At 40.6% G+C, this 24,119-nt stretch overlaps 1 protein-coding gene across 1 annotated transcript in view; it reads right to left on the bottom strand.

Moving 5' to 3' along the window:
• Window positions 1-24,119, bottom strand: part of EYS (eyes shut homolog) — a gene marked incomplete at its 5' end in the record, with an annotated part of 904,266 nt that overhangs the window by 392,229 nt on the left and 487,918 nt on the right. The window contains 3 exons of the mRNA XM_082305491.1: window positions 1,410-1,662; window positions 11,095-11,219; window positions 21,021-21,145. Coding sequence (XP_082161617.1) covers window positions 1,410-1,662; window positions 11,095-11,219; window positions 21,021-21,145 — 503 coding nt within the window. The remainder of the gene's footprint in view (window positions 1-1,409; window positions 1,663-11,094; window positions 11,220-21,020; window positions 21,146-24,119) is intronic.

Raw genomic sequence — 24,119 nt, 5'->3', positions numbered from 1 at the left:
AGTATCCCACAGCTGAAAATATCTGCCTTTTTCAGACCTTTAAGGATAAAAATGTAGGGAGGGAAAAACTAAAAAAAACACCAAACACATAAGAGAAAAGAAAAAACGAACAACTTTGGCCCTAAACTGAGTCTGCAGCAAATTACATGGCCACCAAAACCTCATTCAGTCTTACCAAAGTATTATATAGCAGACAAATACAACTCTGTAAATCATATTCTTAATGGAAGTGTAGAAGCAGTTTTAGTGACCTCAAGAGTTGAGTAAATGTAAACCTTCCCATTATTCGTATTCTCTATGAGGGCCAGCATCAGAACAAGTGGCATTGCCCAGAACAATAGTATTAAATTTTCTAAATCAAACTGCTACTGTGAATCAATATAAAATGAATTAATTACAAATCTTATCCATTGAGAACATCAGCAAACTAGCTGACATGATATTTTGGAAGATATACAGATGTAACTGCATTTACTAAGTGCATTTCACTCAGTGTCATTACTTATATCAAGAAGGAATATTACCTATTAAGAATGCAACAAAAGCTTAGGTATATCCCCAAAAGACTAGTCTGTACAGAAATCAAATGTTTGGTAAAACTCATTTACACAAATTAATAAACAGGACTCCTGGCTTATTTCTTATACAAGTAATTACTTTGAAAGAGTATATAAGCAAAAAATTCTGAAACTAACTGTAAAGAGGATGCCTTACACACACACTGTCTGTATCGTACCTAGCTTTAGTAAAATGAAGAGGCTACAATGAAGCTACAATCTTCAAAACAGAATGTTGAACTTCTGTTAGTGTTGACTTTTCTTCAAGTATTTTAAAAATAACAGCATAGGCAATTTTTTAGCTTTCCAAAAACATCACTATAAACAGTCAGAATGGCAGAGATGTTGAGAGGCTTGTTCCAGATATTTTTAGTGAAAAAAACATCTAGATGCACAGAAAAGGAAGCACTCAAATAAGCTGTGAACTAGGAAAGGAAAACCAAACTCCCCATGGAGTAAGGCAAATTATCTTTCTGCTGCTGACTAGCCAAGGAAGAAGGGAAGACTGACATTAGGATCAGAGAGAGCCGAAAACAATATGAGGCATATGAAATTGTACACTCTAGAAAAGCAAACCAAAAACCAAGCTGAGAGAATGTGCAGTTTTCCTTACCAGATGTGTAAGATGCTGGGAAAAATTATTTTGAGAGAAAAGAGTAATTTTCCAGTTACATTTAAGCACAATTAAGAAAGGATGATGGATTAAATAGAAAGAATAGAAGGCAGTACAGGAAGCAGAAAACAACATTCTTAAGAAGAAAATGAATACATTTTGAATATTCTTACAATTTAAAAAGCACTAACAAGGAAAGAAGTTTGATATATGCATTACTCAGAAGCTTTTCTACTTACCCTGGGACACCTCTCCTGTATGAGAATCAGGAGCAGCATGTTTAGACCAAAGTTCCATAGACACAGCCAGGGCTGACGGAAGGTCATTGTCTAAAGTCTCAGCAGGAAACTCTTCAGCCACTTCAGTTACAGTTTTCTTGCTTTGGGGGATAGTAGGTAAACAGGTGATATTGTTTATTCCATCAACACAAAGAAACCCAGTGGAGCAGGACTGTATAAGGCAATCATTGTAATTAAGCTCACAGCTTCTTCCCTGAAAGAGAATTTTAAAAAAGCCATTTTTGAAGGCAATTTGCATTTCATAGTCACGTTAGTTCAAATTATTGCTTTCCTTTGATTCTAAGATGTTGTTTGCTTATATTAAGCTGTCCACACTTTTAAAAGCAAATCTAATCATGTGGCAAATATTACTTAACTAAATTAATAGGATAGTTGTATAGTTTAAATTTTAACTAAACGATATTTTGACTCTTAGTATTACAAATTCTCAATAAAAATGATTTCCCCACAGATTTGTAATTGCAAAGTATCAGAGATAGTATTGTCACCAGTAATAAAAAGTGGTTAAAATAATCACCTTCAGTTACCATGTAGTTATACAGAAAACAGAGAACTTAGCTGTCTAAAAACCTACAGTTTGTTCTGACTGTCAAGTTAATGTTCTTTCTTTTTGTACACCATAGCTCAGTATTTGTTGCCTGTTGTTACCAAATCTTCACACAGCACCTTGCTAATACATTAAGTTCACAGATAGCTCTTAGAAAAGAAAAAATGTAGTGACAGTCTCAAATTGGACCTGGCATTCACTTTTTATTTTTTATCAAGACTAACAATTCATGGGAAGCCTGAAATATCCTTCCTAGTAACAAATTAAAAATGTTCATATTCAGTGGTCTGTAAAAAAGGCAAGAAATAATGCATTTCTTTTACAGCAACAATTATGTGAATTAAATGCATTCTTGAAGTGTGAAATAAATATATGCAGAAGCCAGCCCTGGGTTCATTTTATTTTCACTTCTGTTGTAATGAAGTAATGGGCTACGTGAAGAGATACACCTATCTAGAAGCATCCTACATATCTGGACAGCCATTTAAAATATGCACAGTGTCATCCCTGAAAGACATGCATCTCTGACAACGTACCATCTGGCACATAACCACACATAACCACACATTAGCTTTGGCAATAATCTATGGATTTTTTGAATGAGCTTGTTCATGATTTTTTCATCACCATTTCCAGGCTACATAACATGATCACAATTTTAGCTCTTTTGCTGCCTCTTACCATATGCTGCTTTAGACAACTGCTGACAGAGATAGCCTTGAGGCCAACCATATTATCAGGCCTTGGAAACCTCAAACCACCAGTGGTTAGGTGTAAAGAATATCCTGCAATCACCTTTTGGTGACTAGAATGTCTTAAGCATCCAAGTCTTATTTTCAAAATAAAGAATGCCAGCTAGAGGGAGATGTTTCCCTCTCTTTGAAGGAAAGGAGTAAGCCTGATCTCCTCCTTGAGGCTTCTAATTCGCCAGCTCAGTTTCCTGCCTTCTCTTAATAGATGTCATAAGAAACCTGGAAAATAATGCAAAACTGTAAGGAGAACGTCTAGAAGCTAGCTGGTGCAGGGCATAAATTTCAATTTTCAATCTTACCTCTAACTACTTGTTCTGCCTTTTTTTTTTTTTTACACAAAGACAGAAGACACATAAATAGTAGAGAAATCAAAATTTTACTGCTTACATATTAGCAAACTATTTATTCTGTCAACTGAAAATTCCATAAAGCCAGCCCAGAAAGGGTCTGAAAATGAAAAACTAGCAATGGGGTCAATATTTGAATTTCACTAAGTCTTTAAAACAGGTGTCTTCTAGGTCATTTGTTGGTAAGAGGAAGGTATAAATATCTCAGGGATGAGTTAGAACTGTTTGTGGAAGTGTTCACTGGATCATGTCAAAACCACACCAGACCTGGTCTAACAAGTTCATGGTATCTACATCGATATGTCTCCATCTAGCTACATACATCATTCAGTGAGCTTCAGTGTCTGGAAATGTTCTCTGTTTCTTCATTTAGCAGCACAGACATAAAGCTTGGGATTTGGTTTAAGACTGAGACATTCAAATGCAGGTGTTACGTAGTAACTGCAAGCATGCTAGGAGTCTAAACTCCCACTGAAGTCAGTACAGATTCTGAGGGAGTTTATTGCTTAAATGTGGGTGTCTAGTATCACTTTTGGAATCGCTGGGTGTCCTGTCTGCGTCCCAGCTGACAAACCAGGAGCTGCAGGTTTCATACAGGTCCTATGTCATTCTAACTGACATATGAACATATAGCGGAAATCTATAGACTGTTTCAAATAGCATTAGGTGCTTATGGTTAGGCAACCAAATCACACTTATAGTCAAGAAAGCTCCAGAAGCTAATAAATCACCATAATACAGACCCAGGACTGGATTTGGAAACCAAATTATTATGCGATGCTCTCGTATCTCTGAGGCAGCTAGATGGTGTTGGCAGATGTAACACAAAATCCGTAGAAAACTCACAGCCTTCCCCGTGGTAGCAGGAAGCTGGGCAAACTTCAAAATGGCATCAGACACCCAGGTTTAGGCTTTAGGTGTCTGGGCAGTCCTACAACCCTTTAGGCCACGCTGACCGTATCAACTAGGTCGCCATTTAGAATAACGTGAATATAGGTACTCAGTGCACAGATAGGCATCTACATGAATTTAGGTATTTGCACCTCAAATTGTATCCCAAATCACCTGCTAGATCCAGAAAAGGCTTGCTATTGTCTGAAACAGCATTTAGACTGAAAACAATATACAAAGATCTTGTAATCTTTCAACACATTCATTCTGTCATTATTTTATACTTCTGTGGTTTTGTCTGCACTTAGAATACTGGGGGAAGTGGTGAAAAATTAATATAATACCTGTATCCCCAAGGAAAATATTGTAAAAACCACTTAACTGGTATCATAAATGTTTTAATGATGTTCAAGTGTTATGATGTTAGCCTCAGAAATTAAATTCTCAGTGCAAATCATATTGATGCATTGAAAAAATATGTTCTTTGAATACTATAAACTACTGAAGCCTGATATGCTGTAAAGTGTGTCTTATGTTTAACATTTAAGAGATATGATTTCCAACTGAAGTTTCTCCTGCAACTGGGACACATGTAAGAAAAATTAAACTAAATTCTCTAGCACTCAATAAGCATGTGCTCATTGCACACTTTCCCTCAGAAAAGCTGCTTAAATAGCCTCTCTTGTCTGGGTAGGTATTTACACAGAACTTGAAGCAACTTACATTTTCTGAGATCTCTATCAACTCTATTAAATTCATTTATGATATTAGGAAACAATAGGAGGTGCAAGAGAGAAAGCTGCAGAAATGCGGACATAGAAACTGAAATTACTTTTCTTATGAGTAGTTTAAATCATTCACTGTTTAAAATGGAAGAGGTTAAACTGAGGGTTTTGGAATGATTTAGATACATCCATGCTTGTTTCAATCAAGTTCTTAATTTGTTTTGGCAAGCAGATGAGCTATCTGGTAAATTCATGGCATCTTATAAAATCACTCACTGTGTCAGTATTCCAAAGCACAAAGGAACAGCAGGCCAATTTATATGTCAGATTTCCATACAATGATAAAAAAACATTCCCTCCTTGCTCTCTTCTAATTCCACACATAGAACAAATGATCAGTTTGAATAAGATTTCTGTCTAATAACCTTTCTTAATCCTATAAATCTTAAGTTCCATTCTGACTTTCACTGTGACAAATTAGTGCATTTTTATTACTACTACATGTAATGGTGAAGAGCATTTGATTATAATTTTATGACTCATAGAAACAAAGCAGATGTGGATAACCTCCAGTGTGCATGAAGGGTACATTAAATAGTCATAGATAAATTTGATAGCCTTGAAAGTGTCTGTAAATGCTTTAAAAGTTTCCATGCAGACAGATGCTGCAGATTTGTATTTAAAAGTAGGTGTATGTCTATAGATGTTTCCATTTAAAAAGTAAACATTAATTCTATATACTGGCTATGCTTTTCTTCTCAAAATTTATGAGAAACTTCATGATCCATACTTTATGATCCATACTTCAGATAGCATTACATACATAGACTACAGAAGATTTACTTAACAGACACTGTAGCTGGAGTTCCTTGAATACTTATTTCCCTGGGAGTTCCACTATTTCCACCCCACACTTACTCATGGTTAGGAACCAGAATCTATCAGGGGCCTACCAAATATACATCTTGAGATGTTTAGACCCTAACTCCTTATCTTTCATACTGAAGATAGGCATGTCAAACATTTTTCTGGCTTTTTTTTTTTTCCCCCACATTTTCTTTCTCTACTGTGGACTTCCCAAAGCATAGTGGAATCTGAAGGACTGAAGATGGAACAGTGAATAATGGAATAAAAGCAAAGACAATACACCTTTAATTCCAGCTACTTCAGAGGTTTGTTACTTTTTCTTCTCTAAGGGCTTGTTCTACAACATACTGTACAGTTAACACGCAAGCTATGTACTAATAGAAAAGCTGCCCCAACGGGTCAAATATCTCTCTAGCTCTATCATCAGTGAGCTATTAATGAATACTTGGGGAAGAACACAGGAAGAAAACAAGCAGAGTTTGCATCTGATAATTCACAAAATATACCATTTCCAGCTTCTGGCAATGAGTAATTCAAAGACTCCTTAAGCCAGGGTAACATTTAGAAGAGTAATTTAAATAATGATGAACCTATCCTCCTTTTAACCCATTTTTGGATTTTTTCGTACTTTTATTCTCTACAGTATCATGCAACACTGACTTGTACCAATGAATTTTGCACTGAGTGAAAAAATAATTTCTTCATACAGATTTTAAGCTTCCTCTCTGATGGTTTTATTTGGCATTCAGAAGAATTTTTGTGAGAAATAAATACTAAAAAAATAGCATAATTTATATTCTCCATTGCTGTGTTCATGTAGGGTAAGTATAAATACTTAATGAACAAAATGATATTATTTTAACATGAGGGTCTGACTGTTTTCCATATAAAAAGACTGTGTCCCTCAACTGATATATCTTTCATCATCACCTGACCCTGTTTTGGCCAGCCCGCTTTTGAAGACAAAAAGAAAGCAGTTGCTATGGACTGTGGGGAAGTATCAACTGTACCCATTGTACTCTGCAAAAAGCATCCTACAAAAAAAATGTATTCATTCTTATGGGCTAGTCTCTTCCTTCTTAGGATAGTCTGTCAGTAAATTTAGTCAGATTATATGCATTATTAAAATCCATTTTCAACCTACCAAGCCCTTATGGTAAAATACAGATTTTACAAAATTGTGGGCAAATAGTCACTGCAACTGGGAGAAATTCTTGGTGACTGGAAGAAACCATATGTCACTCCTGTCTTCAAGAAAGGCAAGAAGGAAGATCCAGGGAACTACAGGCCAGTCGGCCTCACCTCAATTCCTGGGAAGCTGACAAAACAATGACACCTGGAAACCATTTCTAGGCACAGGAAGGACAAGAGGGTGATTAGGAATAGTTAGCATGGAGCTATGAAGGGGAAATAATGCTTTACCAACCCAATAGCCCTCTATGGTGAGATGACTGGCTTGGTGGATGAGGGGAGAGCAGTGGATGTTGTCTGTCTCAACTTTAGTGAGGCTTTCAACACTTTCTGCCATAACGTCCTCGGAGACAAGCTGGCGATGTACGGACTAGATGAACGGACAGTGAGATGGGCTGAAAACTGGCTGAACTGCCAGGCTCAAAGGGCTGTGTTCAGTGATCAGCAGCATGAAGTCCTGCCGGAGGCCGGTCATTAATGATGTAACCCAAGAGTTCATACTACGCCCAATACTACTTAAACTCTTCAGTAATGGATGATAGGACAGAGTGCACCCTCAGCAAGTTTTCACAATACAAAATTGGGAGGATTGATTGGTTGATATGACAGATGAGTTTGCTGCTATTTATACTGACCTCGAGAGGCATAGAGAAGTGTGCCAACAGGAACCTCAGGAAACTCAGTAAAGGGAAGTGCAAGGTCCTGTAACTGGGGTGGCATAACCCCATGCACCAGTACATGCTTGGGGCTGACACACTAGAAAGCAGCTTTGCAGAGAAGGTTTTGGTGGGTGACACATTGCACGAGCCAGCAATGTGCACTTGTAGCAAAGAAGACCAGTAAAATCCTGGGCTGCATTACGAAAACCATTGCCAAGAGGTTGAGTGAGGTGATGCCTCACATCTACTCAGCAACGGTGAGGCCACATCTGGAATACTACATCCAGTTCTGGACTTCCCAGTTCAAGTGAGATATGGACCTACTGGAGAGAGACCAGCAAAGAGCCAAAAGAGATGATTAAAGGCTAGGGCATCTCTCATATGGGAGAGGCTGAGAGAGCTGGAATTTGTTTAACCTGGAAAACAGAATGCTCAGGGTCTGGGTTCTCATCGGTGTTTATTAATACCTGATGGGAGGCTATAAGGAAGACAGAGCTAGACTATTCTCAGTGGTGCCCACTGACATGAGAAGGGCCAATGGGCAAAAGCTGAAATACAGGAAAATCTTTCTGAATATAAGGAAACACTTTTTCATTGTGAGGGTGACTGAGCACTGGAACAGGTTGCCCAGAGAGGTTGTGGAGTCTCTCCTTGGAGATATTTAAAACCCAATTGGACGTGGTTGCGGGCGACCTGCTGTAGCTGACCCTGCTTTGAGCAGGAAGTTGGACTACATGATCTCCTGAGGTCCCTTCCAACTTCAACTATTGGGCTATCCAGAATCTTCTTGAAAGTACTTTACTAAGCTACTTTACCTGCTGAAACAAATTAAGATCTTGACTGAAATGAACATGGGTATATCTACACCATTCCATCATCAATTTGAAATACTGAATGCTTTAAACTATCTGTAAAAATAAAATGCTTTTGTGTTATGTTCTCAAGAGGACAAATGTTAACTCTAGCACTGGCTGCTGTGTGAAGGAAAGAACTTGGGACAGCACCCAGAATCAAATGATCCACCCCAGTTAGTGTTTTATAATTTTCCTCATTTCCCCTCTGCTTTCTTCACAGAAGATTCAACACTTGTGGAAGTCGGCCACATTAATATTTGTACACTAGAGAACTGACGTGTGGTGAAATATGAATCCACTGCCACATTCAAACTGACCTTCATCCTCCCTCTATTACTTTATTTAGAGAAAATCTCTGCCTCCACACAATCCTTTCTGTGTGGATTTCTATAGTGATATCTCAGATAAATAAAGAACCTACTGGTCTCAGAATGATGATTCTGCACTGTAATCAAATAGGGGAGGAACAATGGAGAAGCTAGTGGAAGTGGTAGTCTCTAAATCTAGAATGCAGGGGTATTCTACTTTTTCTCATTTAAGTTAACACCAGGAGTGAGCCTTAGCCAAAAAAAAAAAACCAACCAAAAAACCAAAAAACAAACCCAGGGATGCCTTCCCATTGCTGGTTTCAGATATAATAAGTCCTCTGAGTCTAGGAAAAACTTATGGTTATATTGAGGGTAATGAGGTTACACTGAATCCTTTCTCCACATTTTGGATTGTAGCCAATATGGATGCAGACTCAGGGAATTCATAACCTCTTATTCTGGAAGTGGATGTAAACTTCCTGAAAATATAGCAGTTTCAGTTACCTATAAAGGTAACCCATAAAGGCTTTCATTATGTGGCACCATGTTTATACCACACAAAGAAGACAGCCTGTTCCTCATTTACTACTAATGATGGAGCACTTGGTATGAAGTTTGATTAGAATGGCAAGTTCCACTCTGAATGTTTAGGGTGTGTGTGTGAAGAAGGAATTAGAAATGTCCTGTGATAAGAGCTTTAACACAACAGTCTTCTGGTATTTTAGACTTGATCATATTATTGTCAAGACCTTGATCAGCCTCATGATTTTCTGCAATCCATCACTGCAATCTCTTCCTTCACACTCACAGGTTTAGCTCCCTGTGCTCAAGGTCAGTGCTGATACAGTGCAGCTGTGCAACCTCAGATCAGCCTGCGGTGAAAAGAGCTAAGCTGTGAGAAAGATGTGTGAGATGTGTCATCTGGGGAATTCATACCTGAGCTCAGAAGCTGCATTTAAGCTCAGGCCCTTGCCCTTGATCTTCAACTATAAAGCCAAAGCCTACTATAATAAAGCCAGTACTTTGTTGATCCTGACCTTGCCTTGCTGCCTTGACTTCCTGGCTTAACCTTAGATCTGCCTTGTGATCATGGATGGACTTCCTGGCAGTACCTGGACTTCTGGAAGAACTTTATGGATGGTTACCATGATCACTGGTCTTGCTTTGCTATCCTTGTTCGGGTACTGTGGGACTCTAAGCCCTTACCTGTAAGGTCATTGCCCCTCCATACCTTGCTGCTATCCTTGGCTCCTGGCCTGCCTTCCCTTGTGGAGCAGCCCACATGACACTTGTGCTCCTTGACATGTGCTAGCATCCTCAGCTGTACTGGGGATCCCCTTGAGAGAATGGGCATGGGACAGAGATTAATATGGTGCCTGACGAAAACTAAAGAAAGAAGTCTTTTTCACTTTTTAGAAAAACTTTTTTTTTCCATTTTATTGCTTTGTTAGTTTTTCCCTTGTTGCCTGTAAAGGAGAATATTCTGCTGTAGAAAGAAGCCCTGAAACTGGCTCATATCTGAAAAGTTACTAATTTCTTTCTTAACTTGGTTGCACAAAATTTATGAAGGTAAATCTGAATCTTACCTGCAATAATCTGTTCCTTCTATTTTACAGGCATAAATACACCAAATAAATGGTACATAGGTATTAAAATAAGCATCACTGTCACCATTTATAAAGAAAAGGCATTCAAATAACAATTTCAAGCTTGGAGTTGTAGAGATAAGAATCACTGAAGTAAGAAAAAAAAAAATTAAAAAAACATGTACTCTTTTTTCTCCTTGTTACTAACCCTAAACTGTTAAATGATACTATTAAGTTAAACCTGAAGTGTGATGAGGTAAAGCACAAGCTCAAATTGTAGGTACCAACTGCATGTCTTCACCTACAGAAAGAACTGGCATAAAAAGGTGGTGGCAGCATGGAAATTTCAGCCTTAGATGAATACAGCACTGACACTTAGCCACCCTCAAAGGATTCTTTTGGTATGTTAAACAGAGAGAATAAAACATAGGACTGAAGCCCGCAGGGTCAAGCATTCAAAGAAATTGTTTGATTTAGTTTCAGGGAACCTGTTCTCAAAATACCTGTCTGTATGCAATAGTTTCAAGTATGAGTTATCTTAGTATGTAAAAATATTAATTGGCATATGAAATAAAAATACTAATTGGTATATAAAAAATATTAATTGGTGTTTAAAAATACTAATGTACTCTGATGACTGACAAAGCCATTATATACACTCACACTTTTCCACTTTTTGTGGATATTAAGTAACTATTTCCCTGGAATATTAGAGCTCCTGTTAGTAAAACAGACAAACAAAATAAACAAGGAACAGTTACGAAAATATTGTGTTTTTCAGCAAGGCTGTGTTTTATCTGAGTGAGGTTAAAAAGGAAAGGGATTCCATACAGTATTTTCTGTGCAACAACAAATAGTCAGGTTAAGGGAAGGAGAAGAAAGAATGTTAGCATCTCACCACAAATCCAGGCTTGCAAAAACAGGAGTAACCAAAGCTGGGGTCCTTCTGAACGCAGATGCCATGTATGCAGGGGTTGGATATGCACTCATCAACATCCAACTCACAATGGAGGCCTTCCCATCCTGTCAGGTAAAAAAAAACAAAGTCCAAAACCAAGACCCATTAAAATCTAAATCCATTTATCGAGTGTCAATCAAAAAAAGCTATAGGTAACTGTAATCAATCCTCACTAATATACAAATATATAGCATAGGATGGGTATGAACTATTTTTGGCTGTGGTTTCTCAAAGTAGAAAAAAGAAAAGAAATAGTTTAACAACAAACAAACACAACCCAAACTGTATGGACTTTACAATTATACTCTACTGGATATCTGTTAGGGAAGTTAATATTTCCCGACTTCTATTTCTGTAGAGACATAAGTAAGCAAATAAGAATAAAACCTGAATATATTCTTTCATTACCGAACTGGGTTGCCCTTCACCTACAGAATTATCTGTATTGTCATCTCTCTTGTGGCTAAGAACTGGCAAGGCTTAAACGCTCACTGAAAACCTCTTATCTCATTCCAGATCTGCATAGTGCAACCAAAGCCATATTTTTTCCAAAATTTAAACTGAAGGAGTATGGAATTTCCTATCTTAATTTTTGACCTTTTTATCCTGTTCATTAAATTTGTGCATTGTTGCCACACTGGGGAAGGAAAACTGGAGGTTTAGATAGATGAAAATAGTCACAGTTACACAAAAGAAAATAAAGGGAAAAAGTTTGAAAGAGAAACTCTGAGACAGATTACTGTACCAGATCAATGTGGAGGACAATTTCTGAGCAAATACAGGTTTGCTTTTTAATACCATCAGAATACCATCTTCTTATACTTCAATACTCAGATTACTGGCATTTTTGTTAACATGCATTTCTTATAAAAATCTCCTTTACAACTAAGAACACCCATAAATCAGAGGCCAAAATCTGATCTGGAAGCTGTTTTTTATACCATGTAATTTGCGTCTGTCTGGAACTTGCTCCTCGAAGGCTAAGCTGAACTGGAAGCAGCCCATTTGCTTGGTAAATACAAACCCAGAATTTTGTAAAATATGGCTAGCTATTGAAGAATACCAGACCTTCTGCCATGATACACCCATCGCCTATTACAGATTTGTTATCTCTCCAATTAAATTTTCCCATTTATAAACAAACAAATAAACTCCCACAGCCCCAAAAAACCCAGCAGTCTTCAGCTGATACAAATCTAGTTGCCCCTGTCCTGCATGTGCCTCAGAGCATGTGTCAAATGGACCCACCAGTTACATTCCAGTCCTGCTTTAGCTGCCCTGGTAGAGTTGCAGCCTGCCCCAGCTAAAGACCGCAGCTGTGATGCTGCTATTAGTTCCAATGGCTGCCGTTGTTGCTTTTGAGCTGTCTGAGATGCTGTTAGAATACAGTTTACAGCTCTCTATGCCGCTTCTGCACCTGAACAGCCTGCAGCTGCAGCCACAGATCCTGAACATGCATCTGTTATTCTAAGGGGCCTGCTACTGGGACAATAGCTTACAAAATTCATGATTCATTACAGAATAGATTTGTCAGACCTAAGTAATTTCCCCTTTCTGGTATCACATCCTGTCACCACATGCTTCATTTTGTTCTCTGGAGGTTTTTGGAAAGCTGCAATCATCTGCCTTGTTCTTCTACTTCTGTCTTGCCACTATCCCTTTTCCATTTCATTAAATTACAACTGGGATCTGTTGCTGGATATCTCAGACTTTCTGCCTTGTAGAACATTCTTTCCCACAGTTGCCTTGACAGGCCCAAAAATACTCAATCCCATCTCCATATTTCTATAGGTGAAGGATAGCAGAGAAATCCAAGACCTATCATATGTGAACAGTAATAGCCTGCAACAAAAGCAGATTTGTTTCAAGCATTTCTATTTTCTGTCTCTGGGAGATATTTTTCTTTATCTTTTAATCCCCTTCTTCAGTTGTGCAACTTTCCAAAAAGCTATTCCTCCCAAAGGTTCCCCTGCCTCTCCGAATTCACTCCTTTTCTGAGTTGTAACCTTCTAACTTCTTCAGCTGTTTCAGAGACTCAAATAACATTTGAAAATACCACATTAATTAAAAAAAAAAGATATGTAACCATGCTGCATATACGTAATGCATGTGGCTCCTTCACTGTGTCTTTTCCTGGTGGAGATATAATGTAGAGATCTTTCATGCCTACTAATGAATGCTACTATTAAAAAAAAAAGTAAAAATAAGGCAGTTTACACTTAGGTTGGAAGGTGTTTAAAACATGTTAGCAGCAGGAGTGAGTTCCAAGGCCTCAGAGAAGCTTCTTCTACTTACACCAAGCATTTCTATGTACAGTTGCATGGAAGCAGCAGTTACAGTCTGTGGCTGGCAAGCAATTTTTAAATGTCTATATTCAAATATATTTAAAGTATTACTAGCTTTAAAAATAAGGAGAAAAATTTTGAACTTGACAATGTATTCTGTGTGAGGCAGTGTAATGATAAAAAATATATCTTTTAAGTTTTTAAGTCATCTGTATTGGTGAAGTGGTATACAGCCATATGCAGTGCCAGGTAGAGTGAGGGGACATATCATAGAAATCACAGAATCATAGAATCGTTAAGGTTGGAAAGGACCTTCAAGATCATCGAGTCCAACCGTTAACCTAGCACTGCCAAGGTCACCAATAAACCACGTCCTCAAGCACCACATCTACCCATCTTTTAAATACCTCCAAGGATGGGGACTCAACCACTTCCCTGGGCAGCCTGTTCCAGTGCTTGACCACCCTTTTGGTGAAGAAGTTTTTCCTAATATCCAGCCTAAACTTCCCCTGGCGCAACTTGAGGCCGTTTCCTCTCATCCTATTGCTTGTTACTAGGGAGAAGAGACCAACCCCCACCTCGCTACAACCTCCTTTCAGGTAGCTGTAGAGAGCAATAAGGTCTCCCCTCAGCCTCCTCTTCTCCAGACTAAACAACCCCAGCTCCCTCAGCCGCTCCTCAGAAGACTTGTGCCCTACACCCTTCACCAGCTTCGTTGCCCTCCTCTGGACACGCTCCAGCACCTCAATGGCCTTCTTGTAGTGAAGGGCCCAAAACTGAACACAGTACTCGAGGTGCGGCCTCACCAGTGCTGAGTACAGGGGCACTATCACCTCCCTGCTCCTGCTGGCCACACTATTCCTGATACTAGCCAGGATGCCATTGGCCCTCTTGGCCACCTGAGCACACTGCTGGCTCATGTTCAGGTGGCTGTCAACCAACACCCCCAGGTCCTTTTCTGCCAGGCAGCTCTCCAGCCACTCCTCCCCCAGCCTGTAGCGTTGCATGGGGTTGTTGTGACCCAAGTGCAGGACCTGGCACTTAGCCTTGTTGAATCTCATACAGTTGGCTCCGGCCCATCGATCCAGCCTGTTCAGGTCCCTCTGCAGGGCCTTCCTACCCTCCAGCAGATCGACACTTCCACCCAACTTGGTGTCACCTGCAAATTTACTGAGGGTGCACTCAATCTCCTCATCCAGATCATCAATGAAGATATTGAACAGGACAGGCCCCAACACTGAGCCCTGGGGAACACCACTCGTGACCGGCCGCCAACTGGATTTGACTCCATTCACCACCACTCTCTGGGCCTGGCCGTCCAGCCAGTTTTTAACCCAGCGCAGAGTGCACTTATCCAAGCCGTGAGCAGCCAGCTTCTCCAGGAGAATGCTGTGGGAGGCAGTGGCAAAGGCCTTACTGAAGTCCAAGTAGACAACATCCACAGCCTTCCCCTCATCCACTAAGTGGGTCACCTTGTCATAGAAGGAGATCAGGTTAGTGAAGCAGGACCTCCCTTTCATAAACCCATGCTGGCTGGGCCTGATCTCCCGGTTGTCCCACACGTGCCGCATAATGGCACTCAGGATGATCTGCTCCATAATCTTCCCTGGCACCGAGGTCAGGCTGACAGGCCTGTAGTTCCCCGGATCCTCCTTCCGACGCTTCTTGTAAATGGATGTCACATTTGCTAGCTTCCAGTCATCTGGGACCTCTCCGGTTGACCAGGACGGCTGATAAATGATGGAGAGTGGCTTGGCCAGCTCCTCTGCCAGCTCCCTCAGTATCCTCGGGTGGATCCCGTCGCGCCCCATGGACTTGTGAGCATTCAGGTGGAGGAGCAGGTCGGTGATTGCCACCTCTTCAACAACCGGGGCTTCATTCTGCATCCTATCTCCATCTCCCAGCCCAGGGGCCTGAAAACCCCAAGGATGACCAGTCTGACTATTGAAGACTGAGGCAAAGAAGGCATTAAGTACCTCAGCCTTCTCCTCATCCTTTGTGGCAATGTTTCCCTCCGCATCCAACAAAGGATGAGTCACCTGCCCCTTATTTCAAAAGTGGTAAGCTCTCCTTGAGTTCCAGCCAAAGCTCTCTCTTCAGCCAGGCCGGTCTTCTCCCCGGCCCGCTCGACTTACGGCACATGGAGACAGCCTGCTCCTGTGCCTTTGAGACTTCCTTCTTGAATAACATCCCGCCTTCCTGGACTCCTTTGCCCTTCAGGACTGCCTCCCAAGGGACTCTTGTCAACCAGACTCCTAAACAATCCAAAGTCTGCCCTTCTAAAGTTCAGGGTAGCGGTTTTGCTGACCCCCTTCCTTACTTCTCCAAGAATTGAAAACTCTATCATTTCATGGTCGCTGTGCCCAAGACAGCCTCCAACCACCACATCACCCACCAGGCCCTCTCTATTCGTAAACAGCAGGCCCAGCGGGGCACCTCCCCTGGTTGGCTCACTTACCAGCTGCGTCAGGAAGTTATCTTCCACACAATCCAGGAACCTCCGAGACTGCTTTCTCTCTGCTGTGTTGTATTTCCAGCAGATATCTGGTTAATTGAAGTCTCCCACTAGAACAAGGGCTAGAGATCGTGAGACTTCAGCCAACCGCTTGTAGAATACTTCATCTGTTTCCTCGTCCTGGTTGGGTGGTCTATAACAGACTCCCACCAGGATATCTGCCTTATTAGCCTTCCCTCTGATCTTTACCCATAAATACTCAACCTTATCATTACCTTTGTTGAGCTCTAGACAATCAAAACACTCTCTGACGTACAAGGCTACCGCACCACCTCTCCTTCCTTGCCTATGCCTTCTGAAGAGAGAATATAGTTTTATCCACGTGGAATTTCCATTGTTTAACTGGCTGAGCGGAAAAAAGATATATAGTACTGAAGATAGGTCATGACTCAGACTTTTAAGATCAGAAGGGACCGTTATGATCATGAGTTCTGACCCTCTGTATGACAAAGTCCAGAAATTTTTCACTCCGTGGTTCATACATCAGGAGTATAGTGTCTTTCTGGATTATTGGGTATCTCTTAGACATAAAAAAAAGTTGCTATAAAAATATTAATCTGTCAGCAAGTTAGGCCTAAAATTAATTAGGCTCTAGTAAGCCAAAGATACTTCCATTTAAGTCTTACGTGTTAGAGTATCATTCCTCAGTACTGATTAAACAAATGAATAAACTATCCATATTGACTCTGATTAAGCGTGCGTGCACATACACAGACACTGTTGCTTTGGTATCTTGCATACTTCTTTTTTTTTAAAATCTGTTACATATAGTTTTGTAAACTGCACTAGGGACACTTCAGAATGAAAAAAAATACGTAAAATAAAATCTGATTTTCATAGAATCACAGAGTCATAGAATGGTTTGGGTTGGAAGGGACCTTAAAGACCATCTAGTTCCAAACCCCCTGCCATGGGCAGGGACACCTTCCACTACACCAGGTTGCTCAAAGCCCCATCCAACCAGGCCTTGAATGTTTCCAGGGATGGGGCATCTACCACCTTGCTGGGCAACCTGTTCCTGTGCCTCACCACCTTCACAGTAAAGAACTTCTTCCTTATATCTAATCTAAATCTACCCTCTTTCAGTTTAAAGCCATTACCCCTTGTCCTATCACTACACGCCCTTGTAAAAAGTCCCTCTCCAGCTTTCTTGTAGGCCCCCTTCAGGACCTGGAAGGCTGCTATAAGCTATCCCTGGACCCTTCTCTTCTCCAGGCTCAACAACCCCAACTCTCTCAGCCTGTCTCCATAGCAGAGGTGCTCCAGCCCTCTAATCATCTTCGTGGCCCTCCTCTGGACTTGCTCCAACAGGTCCACGTCCTTCTTATGTTGGCGGCCCCAGAGCTGGACGCAGTACTCCAGGTAGAGTCTCATGAGAGCAGAGTAGAGGGGGAGAATCACCTCCCTCAACCTGTTGGCCACGTTTCCTTTGATGCAGCCCAGGATGTGGTTGGCCTTCCGCGCTACAAGTGCACATTGCCGGGTCATGTTGAGCTTTTCATCAACCAACACCCCCAAGTCCTTCTCCTCAGAGCTGCTCTCAACCTGTTCTCCGCCCAGCCTGTATTTGTGCTTGGGATTGCCCCGACCCATGTGCAGGACCTTGCACTTGGCCTTGTTGAACTTCATGAGGTTCGCACAGGCCCACCTCTCCAGCCTGTCAGGGTCCCTCTGGATGGCATCCCTTCCCTCTAGGGTGTCGACCGCACCACACAGCCTGGTGTCATCAGCAAACTTGCTGAGGGTGCACTCAATCCCATTGTCCATGTTGCGAACAAAGATGTTAAACAGCACCAGTCCCAATACCGACCCCTGAGGAATGCCACTCATCACTCGTGTCCCATTGGACATCGAGCTGTTGACCACAACTCTTTGAGTGTGGCCATCCAGCCAATTCCTTATCCACCAAGTGGTCCATCCGCCAAACCCATGTCTCTTCAATTTAGAGACAAGGATGTCATGCAGGACAGTGTCAAATGCTTTGCACAAGTCCAGGTAGGTGATGTCAGTTGCTCTTCCCTTATCTACCAATGCTGTAACCCTATCGTAGAAGGCCACCAAATTTGTCAGGCACTATTTGCCCTTAGTGAAACCATGTTGGCTGTCACCAATCACCTCCTTATTTTCCATGCGCCTTAGCATAGTTTCCAGGAGGATCTGCTTCATGATCTTGCCCAGCACAGAGGTGAGACTGACTGGCCTGTAGTTCCCTGGGTCTTCCTTCTTTCTCTTTTTAAAAATGGGGGTTATGTTTCCCCTTTTCCAGTCAGTGGGAACTTCACCAGACTGCCACGACTTCCCAAATATGATGGATAGTAGCTTAGCAACTTCATCCACCAGTTCCCTCAGGACCCATGGATGCATCTCATCAGGTCCCATGGACTTGTGCACCTTCAGGTTCCTTAGACAGTCTCAAACCTGATCTTCTCTTACAGTGGGTGGTTCTTCATTCTCCCAGTCCCTGCCTTTACAGTCGGCGACGTGGGTGGTGTGGCTAGAGCACTTGCCAGTGAAGACTGAGGCAAAAAAGTTGTTGAGCACCTCAGCCTTCTCCATATCCTGGGTAACCAGGTCTCCTGTTTCCTTCCAGACAGGGCCCACATTTTCCCTAGTCTTCCTTTTATCACCAATGTACCTATAGAAGCTTTTATTGTTGCCCTTGATGTTCCTGGACAGATTTAATTCTGTCAGGGCTTTAGCTTTCCTAACCTGATCCCTGGCTGCTTGGACAATTTCTCTGTATTCCTCCCAGGCTACCTGTCCTTGCTTCCACCCTCTGTAGGCTTCTTTTTCGTGTTTGACTTTGTCCAGGAGCTCCTTGTTCATCCATGCAGGCCTCCTGGTGTTTTTGCCTGACTTGCTCTTTGTTGGGATGCATTGCTCCTGAGCTTGGAGCAGGTGATCCTTGAATATTAGGCCCCTCTTCCCTCCAGGGCTTTATCCCATGGTACTCTACCAAGCAGATCCCTGAAGAGGCTAAAGTCTTCTCTCCTGAAGTCTAGGGTAGCGAGCTTGCTATGCACCCTCCTCAGTGCCCTAAGGATCTTGAACTCCACCATTTCATGGCCACTGCAGCCAAGGCTGCCCTTGAGCTTCACATTCTCCACCAGCCCCTCCTTGTTGGTGAGAACAAGGTCCAGCATAGCACCTCTCCTCTTTGGCTCCTCTATCACTTGGAGAAGGAAGTTATCATCAATGCATTCCAGGAATCTCCTGGATTGCTTATGCAATGTGTGGGATTGCTGTGTTGTCCCTCCAACAGATATCAGGGTGGCTGAACTTCACCACGAGAACCAGGGTTTGTGAACGTGAGGCTGCTCCTATCTCTCTACAGAGGGCCTCATCTGCTTGGTCTTCCTGGTTGGGTGGCCTGTAGCTGACCCTCACTATAATGTCACCTGTCCCTGCCCTCCCTTTAATCCTGACCCATAAGCTCTCAGTCAGCTCCTCATCCATCCCCAGGCGGAGCTCCATGCACTCCAGCTGGCCATTGACATAGAGGGCAACACTCCCTCCTCATCTCTCCTGACTGTCTTTCCTGAAGAGACTGTATCCTTCCATTCCAGCACTCCAGTCATAGGAGCCATCCCACCATGTCTCCATGATGCCAGTAAGATCATAGCCCTGCAGGCGTGCACGTCTCTAACTCCTCTTGTTTATTGCCCATGCTACGTGCATTTGCATAGAGGAATTCAAGTTGGGCTCCCAATGAAGCTGACTTACTGGCTGGAGTGGCTGGAATTCCTTTGTGCTGCTTTTCAGGTGCTCTCCTGCTGACCTGTGATCTTTCTCCAGGCTCTGGGCATCTATTGCTGGCACTGGCATCAAACTGGTAGGAGTGGGATGGATTGAGGTTCCCCTCTGCCAGCAACTTTATTTTATTAATATTCAATTCCTTGTATGTTTTCTTTTTAATGAAGGACAAGCATGGATATAAATCTATGTAAAAATTATATGAACAGATTTCTAGAAAGTCTGTAGAAAAGTTTTGTGTAATACATATATGGTCACAACATCAGGAGAGTTTAGCAATATCTTATAGATTGTAAATGGAAACCAACAAGGCAAAAATACCTCATTACAAAGAGAATAAGCAGATGAGATGTATGAAGATATCATGGGTGAATAGAATATTTATCTTCCAGAATATATCTAAATAATCTCTAAAATAATCACTAAGAAACCCTGGCTCAGTACCATCAAAGAAAGTATTCAGCAGTGCAGGTCAGTACAATAAGAAACAATAGACTTAAACTGAAAAATTAAAGTTTCAGGAGGTAGATATTAGTGTAATTCTTAAATTAAGAGTAACTGAATTATGGAGCAGTATGCTTCAAGGCAGTTACTTATACCTTACTTAGGCTGACAAAAGGCCCTTTGTTAATAGACATGACAGCAGATGGTGAGTAGTCCCGAACGGATTAAATTTGTGATTGCGTGGCAATGCAGGCTGATTGTGACCTTTGCTTTTGTATAAATACTAAACCCCTTATACTTTCCTAAGTCACAAGACCTGTTTAAGTTGATCTATGTTAGCACAAGAAAACAGCTCCCACTTTTTTTAGAAAGTGCTTGCTTTCATTCTACTTATAATTGTTCAGAAAATTTCTTTTCATCCCAGCCAGCAGACCTAAGCATGGGTATGTGTGAGAACAACAACAATAACAACAACAATAATAATAAATGTTAGTTAAAATGTTCAGAATTTCTTTTACATCAATCTTATTCTGTAGCTAGTTAAATTATCTAGTCACTATACAGTGCCTACTTGACTGTTTGTTAGTAAGTTACATTAGTAAAGATCATACATAATAAACCTAACTCTAGATAATTCTTCAGACTCACTTAATGAACTGAGTTTAGTTTTAAGTCTTTCTAACGTGGTTATTAGACTAGTTAATTCTCTTTTGATTTCATTCAAAAAGCTTGTCAAAGAGATAGTTCATCTTTTTGTACATTATAGGTTATATACAAAGAGCTTGCTATAATCTACCAGTTTTCTCAGTAGTAACACTGGCAGTTCAAAACCATCATTGTTTAAGACTGTTCTGTCAGACGTCAGTTACCTTGTTGACATTTACAAGTGTATCCATTGATATGATCTTCACAGGTTGAGCCATGTAGACAAGGTGATGAATTACACTCATTAACTTCTGTTTCACAAAACTGTCCAGAAAATCCAGCAAGACACCTGAAGCAAACAACATTCCAAAGTGTTATACTATGCATAACCATCATATAAAATATACTTTGTGCAGAAACAATTTGTATAAAGTATGTGCATTAACAAGACACAATATGATATATTCCTTTCAGTTTTAAGGAGTATTTTACTGGAACTCTTCCAAGTTTCGCATTGCAATCCATGGCGATCTTCTAGGCAATTTGTGACAGCAAAACTCATCCACAAATTTCACATCTGGATCATAATCAAACCTAACAGTCTCAATTACAGTTTACTGGTTCTAGCAAGGTGAGTACAAACCTTTCTTAATGTACTCTTGGGAGACTGTTTGTCTACTAAAATAGTTTATTTAGCTAAGTAACTGCAGTCTATGTTTGGAAAACTGCCTGTTGAGAAACATTGCATCATTAAATATAACTACAGCATAAAAGCTAACCTCCAGGGACCATGCTTTCATTATCATTCTAGTTATCAAATATTAGTAATTTTGAAAAAACTCTTCTGTATTTTTCTCGTTGTAAATCCTATGTGATCATTAATACCAAAATATTTCCATATGATTCCGTATAACTATACAACTGACCCAAACAGACTCACAAGACCTCTAATGAAGCTCAGAAATCTTACTAATCTCATTATTGAGACACATCCTCGCATACATACACACAGCTTTACAGATATACTCAAATACGTTCTGCAAAACAGAGCCCCATAATGGTATTTACAACATTTACTCTTTTGTGATGTGTTGTACATGGATGTATTTCACATGAGGCACTGCATTCAAAAACTCCTGTTAGCAAGTGGTGCACATCTTGTATGTTGTCTTGGCTCTAATGAAGAGCATAAAACTTTATGCCTTACTTAGAGGAAGATACGTACATTGAAAAATTACCTTTGAGTAAATGAGAATAGTCATGTCACCTACTCTTCAAGGTGCTATATTGTGTGAATACAAAACACATCATTAGAATGAAGTATCTGCAGTGTCTACCTTAGCTTTCCAGATCCTGAAGCAAAAGAGAAGGAGGATGGACCACAGAACAGGTATGTATAACACTTCCTGAAGGATCATTACACTATGTATTGGTAATTATGTTTTGTTTTATTTCTGCCTTGACTATTAGAACATATTTTTTTCATTTTATATGGAATAAACTCTGGGTAATGGGAATTTGGAATCTACCAAGCCAATGACAGCAGAACAGATTTACCAAAGTCTACATCAACTACAGATGACAGTGATGGCATACTGCTTGGAAAATGTACAAACTCATGCACATATTACTATTTTTCAAATATCTAATGATAACGTGCAAGAGAAAAAACATGGATAAGACTTAATGAGCGAGCCGTAAGGTAAGACCACCTGTATAGGTCTTTGGCCACAAAACATTAAGCAAAATCTACTGAGAAGATATAGTTTGGCCTATTGGCAAACGTCAAAGCCTAGGATTTAGAACCACATTCATCCCACCTAACTGTAATAACCCCAGGACTCTCCTATGCTCAGTGGAATAAGGGGTGGAGAGGATGATTCTGTTCACTGAAAGCTTAAATAATTTTCTGCAGATACCTTTGTCTTTCTACTGGCTACACAGCATATTAAAAAAAAAGAAAAGAAAAAAAATATTGAAGGGAGAGACTTCACCCAGATATGGGAAGGAGGACCAGAAGGATGAATGCCTATAAAACAATGGAAAGAATATCCTACTGGGAAAAAAGGCAACTAGACACAGGCAATACTGTGACAGTTTAAAATTTGTTCAACTTTATACTTTGGTGTGCTTACAGGCATTTCACTTAAAAAAAAAAAAAAAAGCAGTTACAACATAAACTGGAATAAATATGCATTTATTATGTAAAAATTCTGGACAGAATAACTATACCTATATGAATCTAAGGTGAGTGGGCTTGACGTTTTAGTCTGTAAAACTCAAACACTGAAGAAAAGCTTAAAGCTTTTGAAGAGTTTTTTAAGAAATCTCCTGTTGGCAGCTTCAAGTGGGCACATTTTTATACGTGATGTGTATACTTGCTGAAGAGTAGAACCCAGTAAAGACAAGAGCAGTTTATAGAGTTACTGTGGTCATAACTAGTCGGAGCAAGAATGACTAGCACAGCAGGTTGATGTAACGCCAGTGGAGAGAATCGATAGAATGGAATCAGCTTTATATCACAGGATACAGCTTGGATGAGATTTGGATGATTTTCTACTCAGCAAGGCTTGAGACTTCAGAGAATCAAGGCTCTACAAAGCCTTGAGACTTCAGAGACACAAACTATATAGCCACGGGCCTAACTCTATAGACACTGAGGTAGAAAAATGGAGCTGGAACATTATATATATATATATATACATATATGTATAAAAGTTTGGTAAAATAATCTATTTTGTACTGAAAACATTCCAAATATTTATTAAGTGTATAATACCATATAGAGTGATGGTGGCACCACCAAAAAAGAAAAGTTATAAAAAATATGACTTTGCCTTCAAACTGAAATTTAGGTAGAAAACATAAACCCATGAAAGCACTTAGATATCCAGTAAATCAAATCCCACATACATCAATTTGCACAAGGTACTCTTTTTCCTAAGTGTCCTGGTTTCAGCTGGGATAGAGTTAATTTTCTTCCTAGTAGCTGGTACAGTGTTGTGGTTTGGATTAATGTTGATAACACACTGATGTTTTAGTTGTTGCTAAGCAGTGCTTACATTAGTCAAGGACTTTTTCAGCTTCCCAGGCTCTGCCAGGTACACAAGAAGCTGGGAGGGGACACAGCCAGAATAGCTGACCCAGACTGGCCAAAGGGCTATTCCATACCGTATGATGTCATGCTCAGTATATAAAGTGGGGGGAGTTGGCCGGGTGCAGTGATCGCTGCTTGGGAACGGGCTGGGCGTCGGTCGGCGGGTAGTGAGCAGTTGCATCCTTTGTTTTTCCTGGGTTTTGTTTCTCTCTTTGTTGTTCTTTTC

This window comes from Platalea leucorodia, assembly GCF_965183815.1.
Source record: "Platalea leucorodia genome assembly, chromosome: 3".
In the NCBI taxonomy this organism is placed as follows: Eukaryota; Metazoa; Chordata; class Aves; order Pelecaniformes; family Threskiornithidae; genus Platalea; species Platalea leucorodia.
This window is presented reverse-complemented; position numbering and strand designations above follow the sequence as displayed.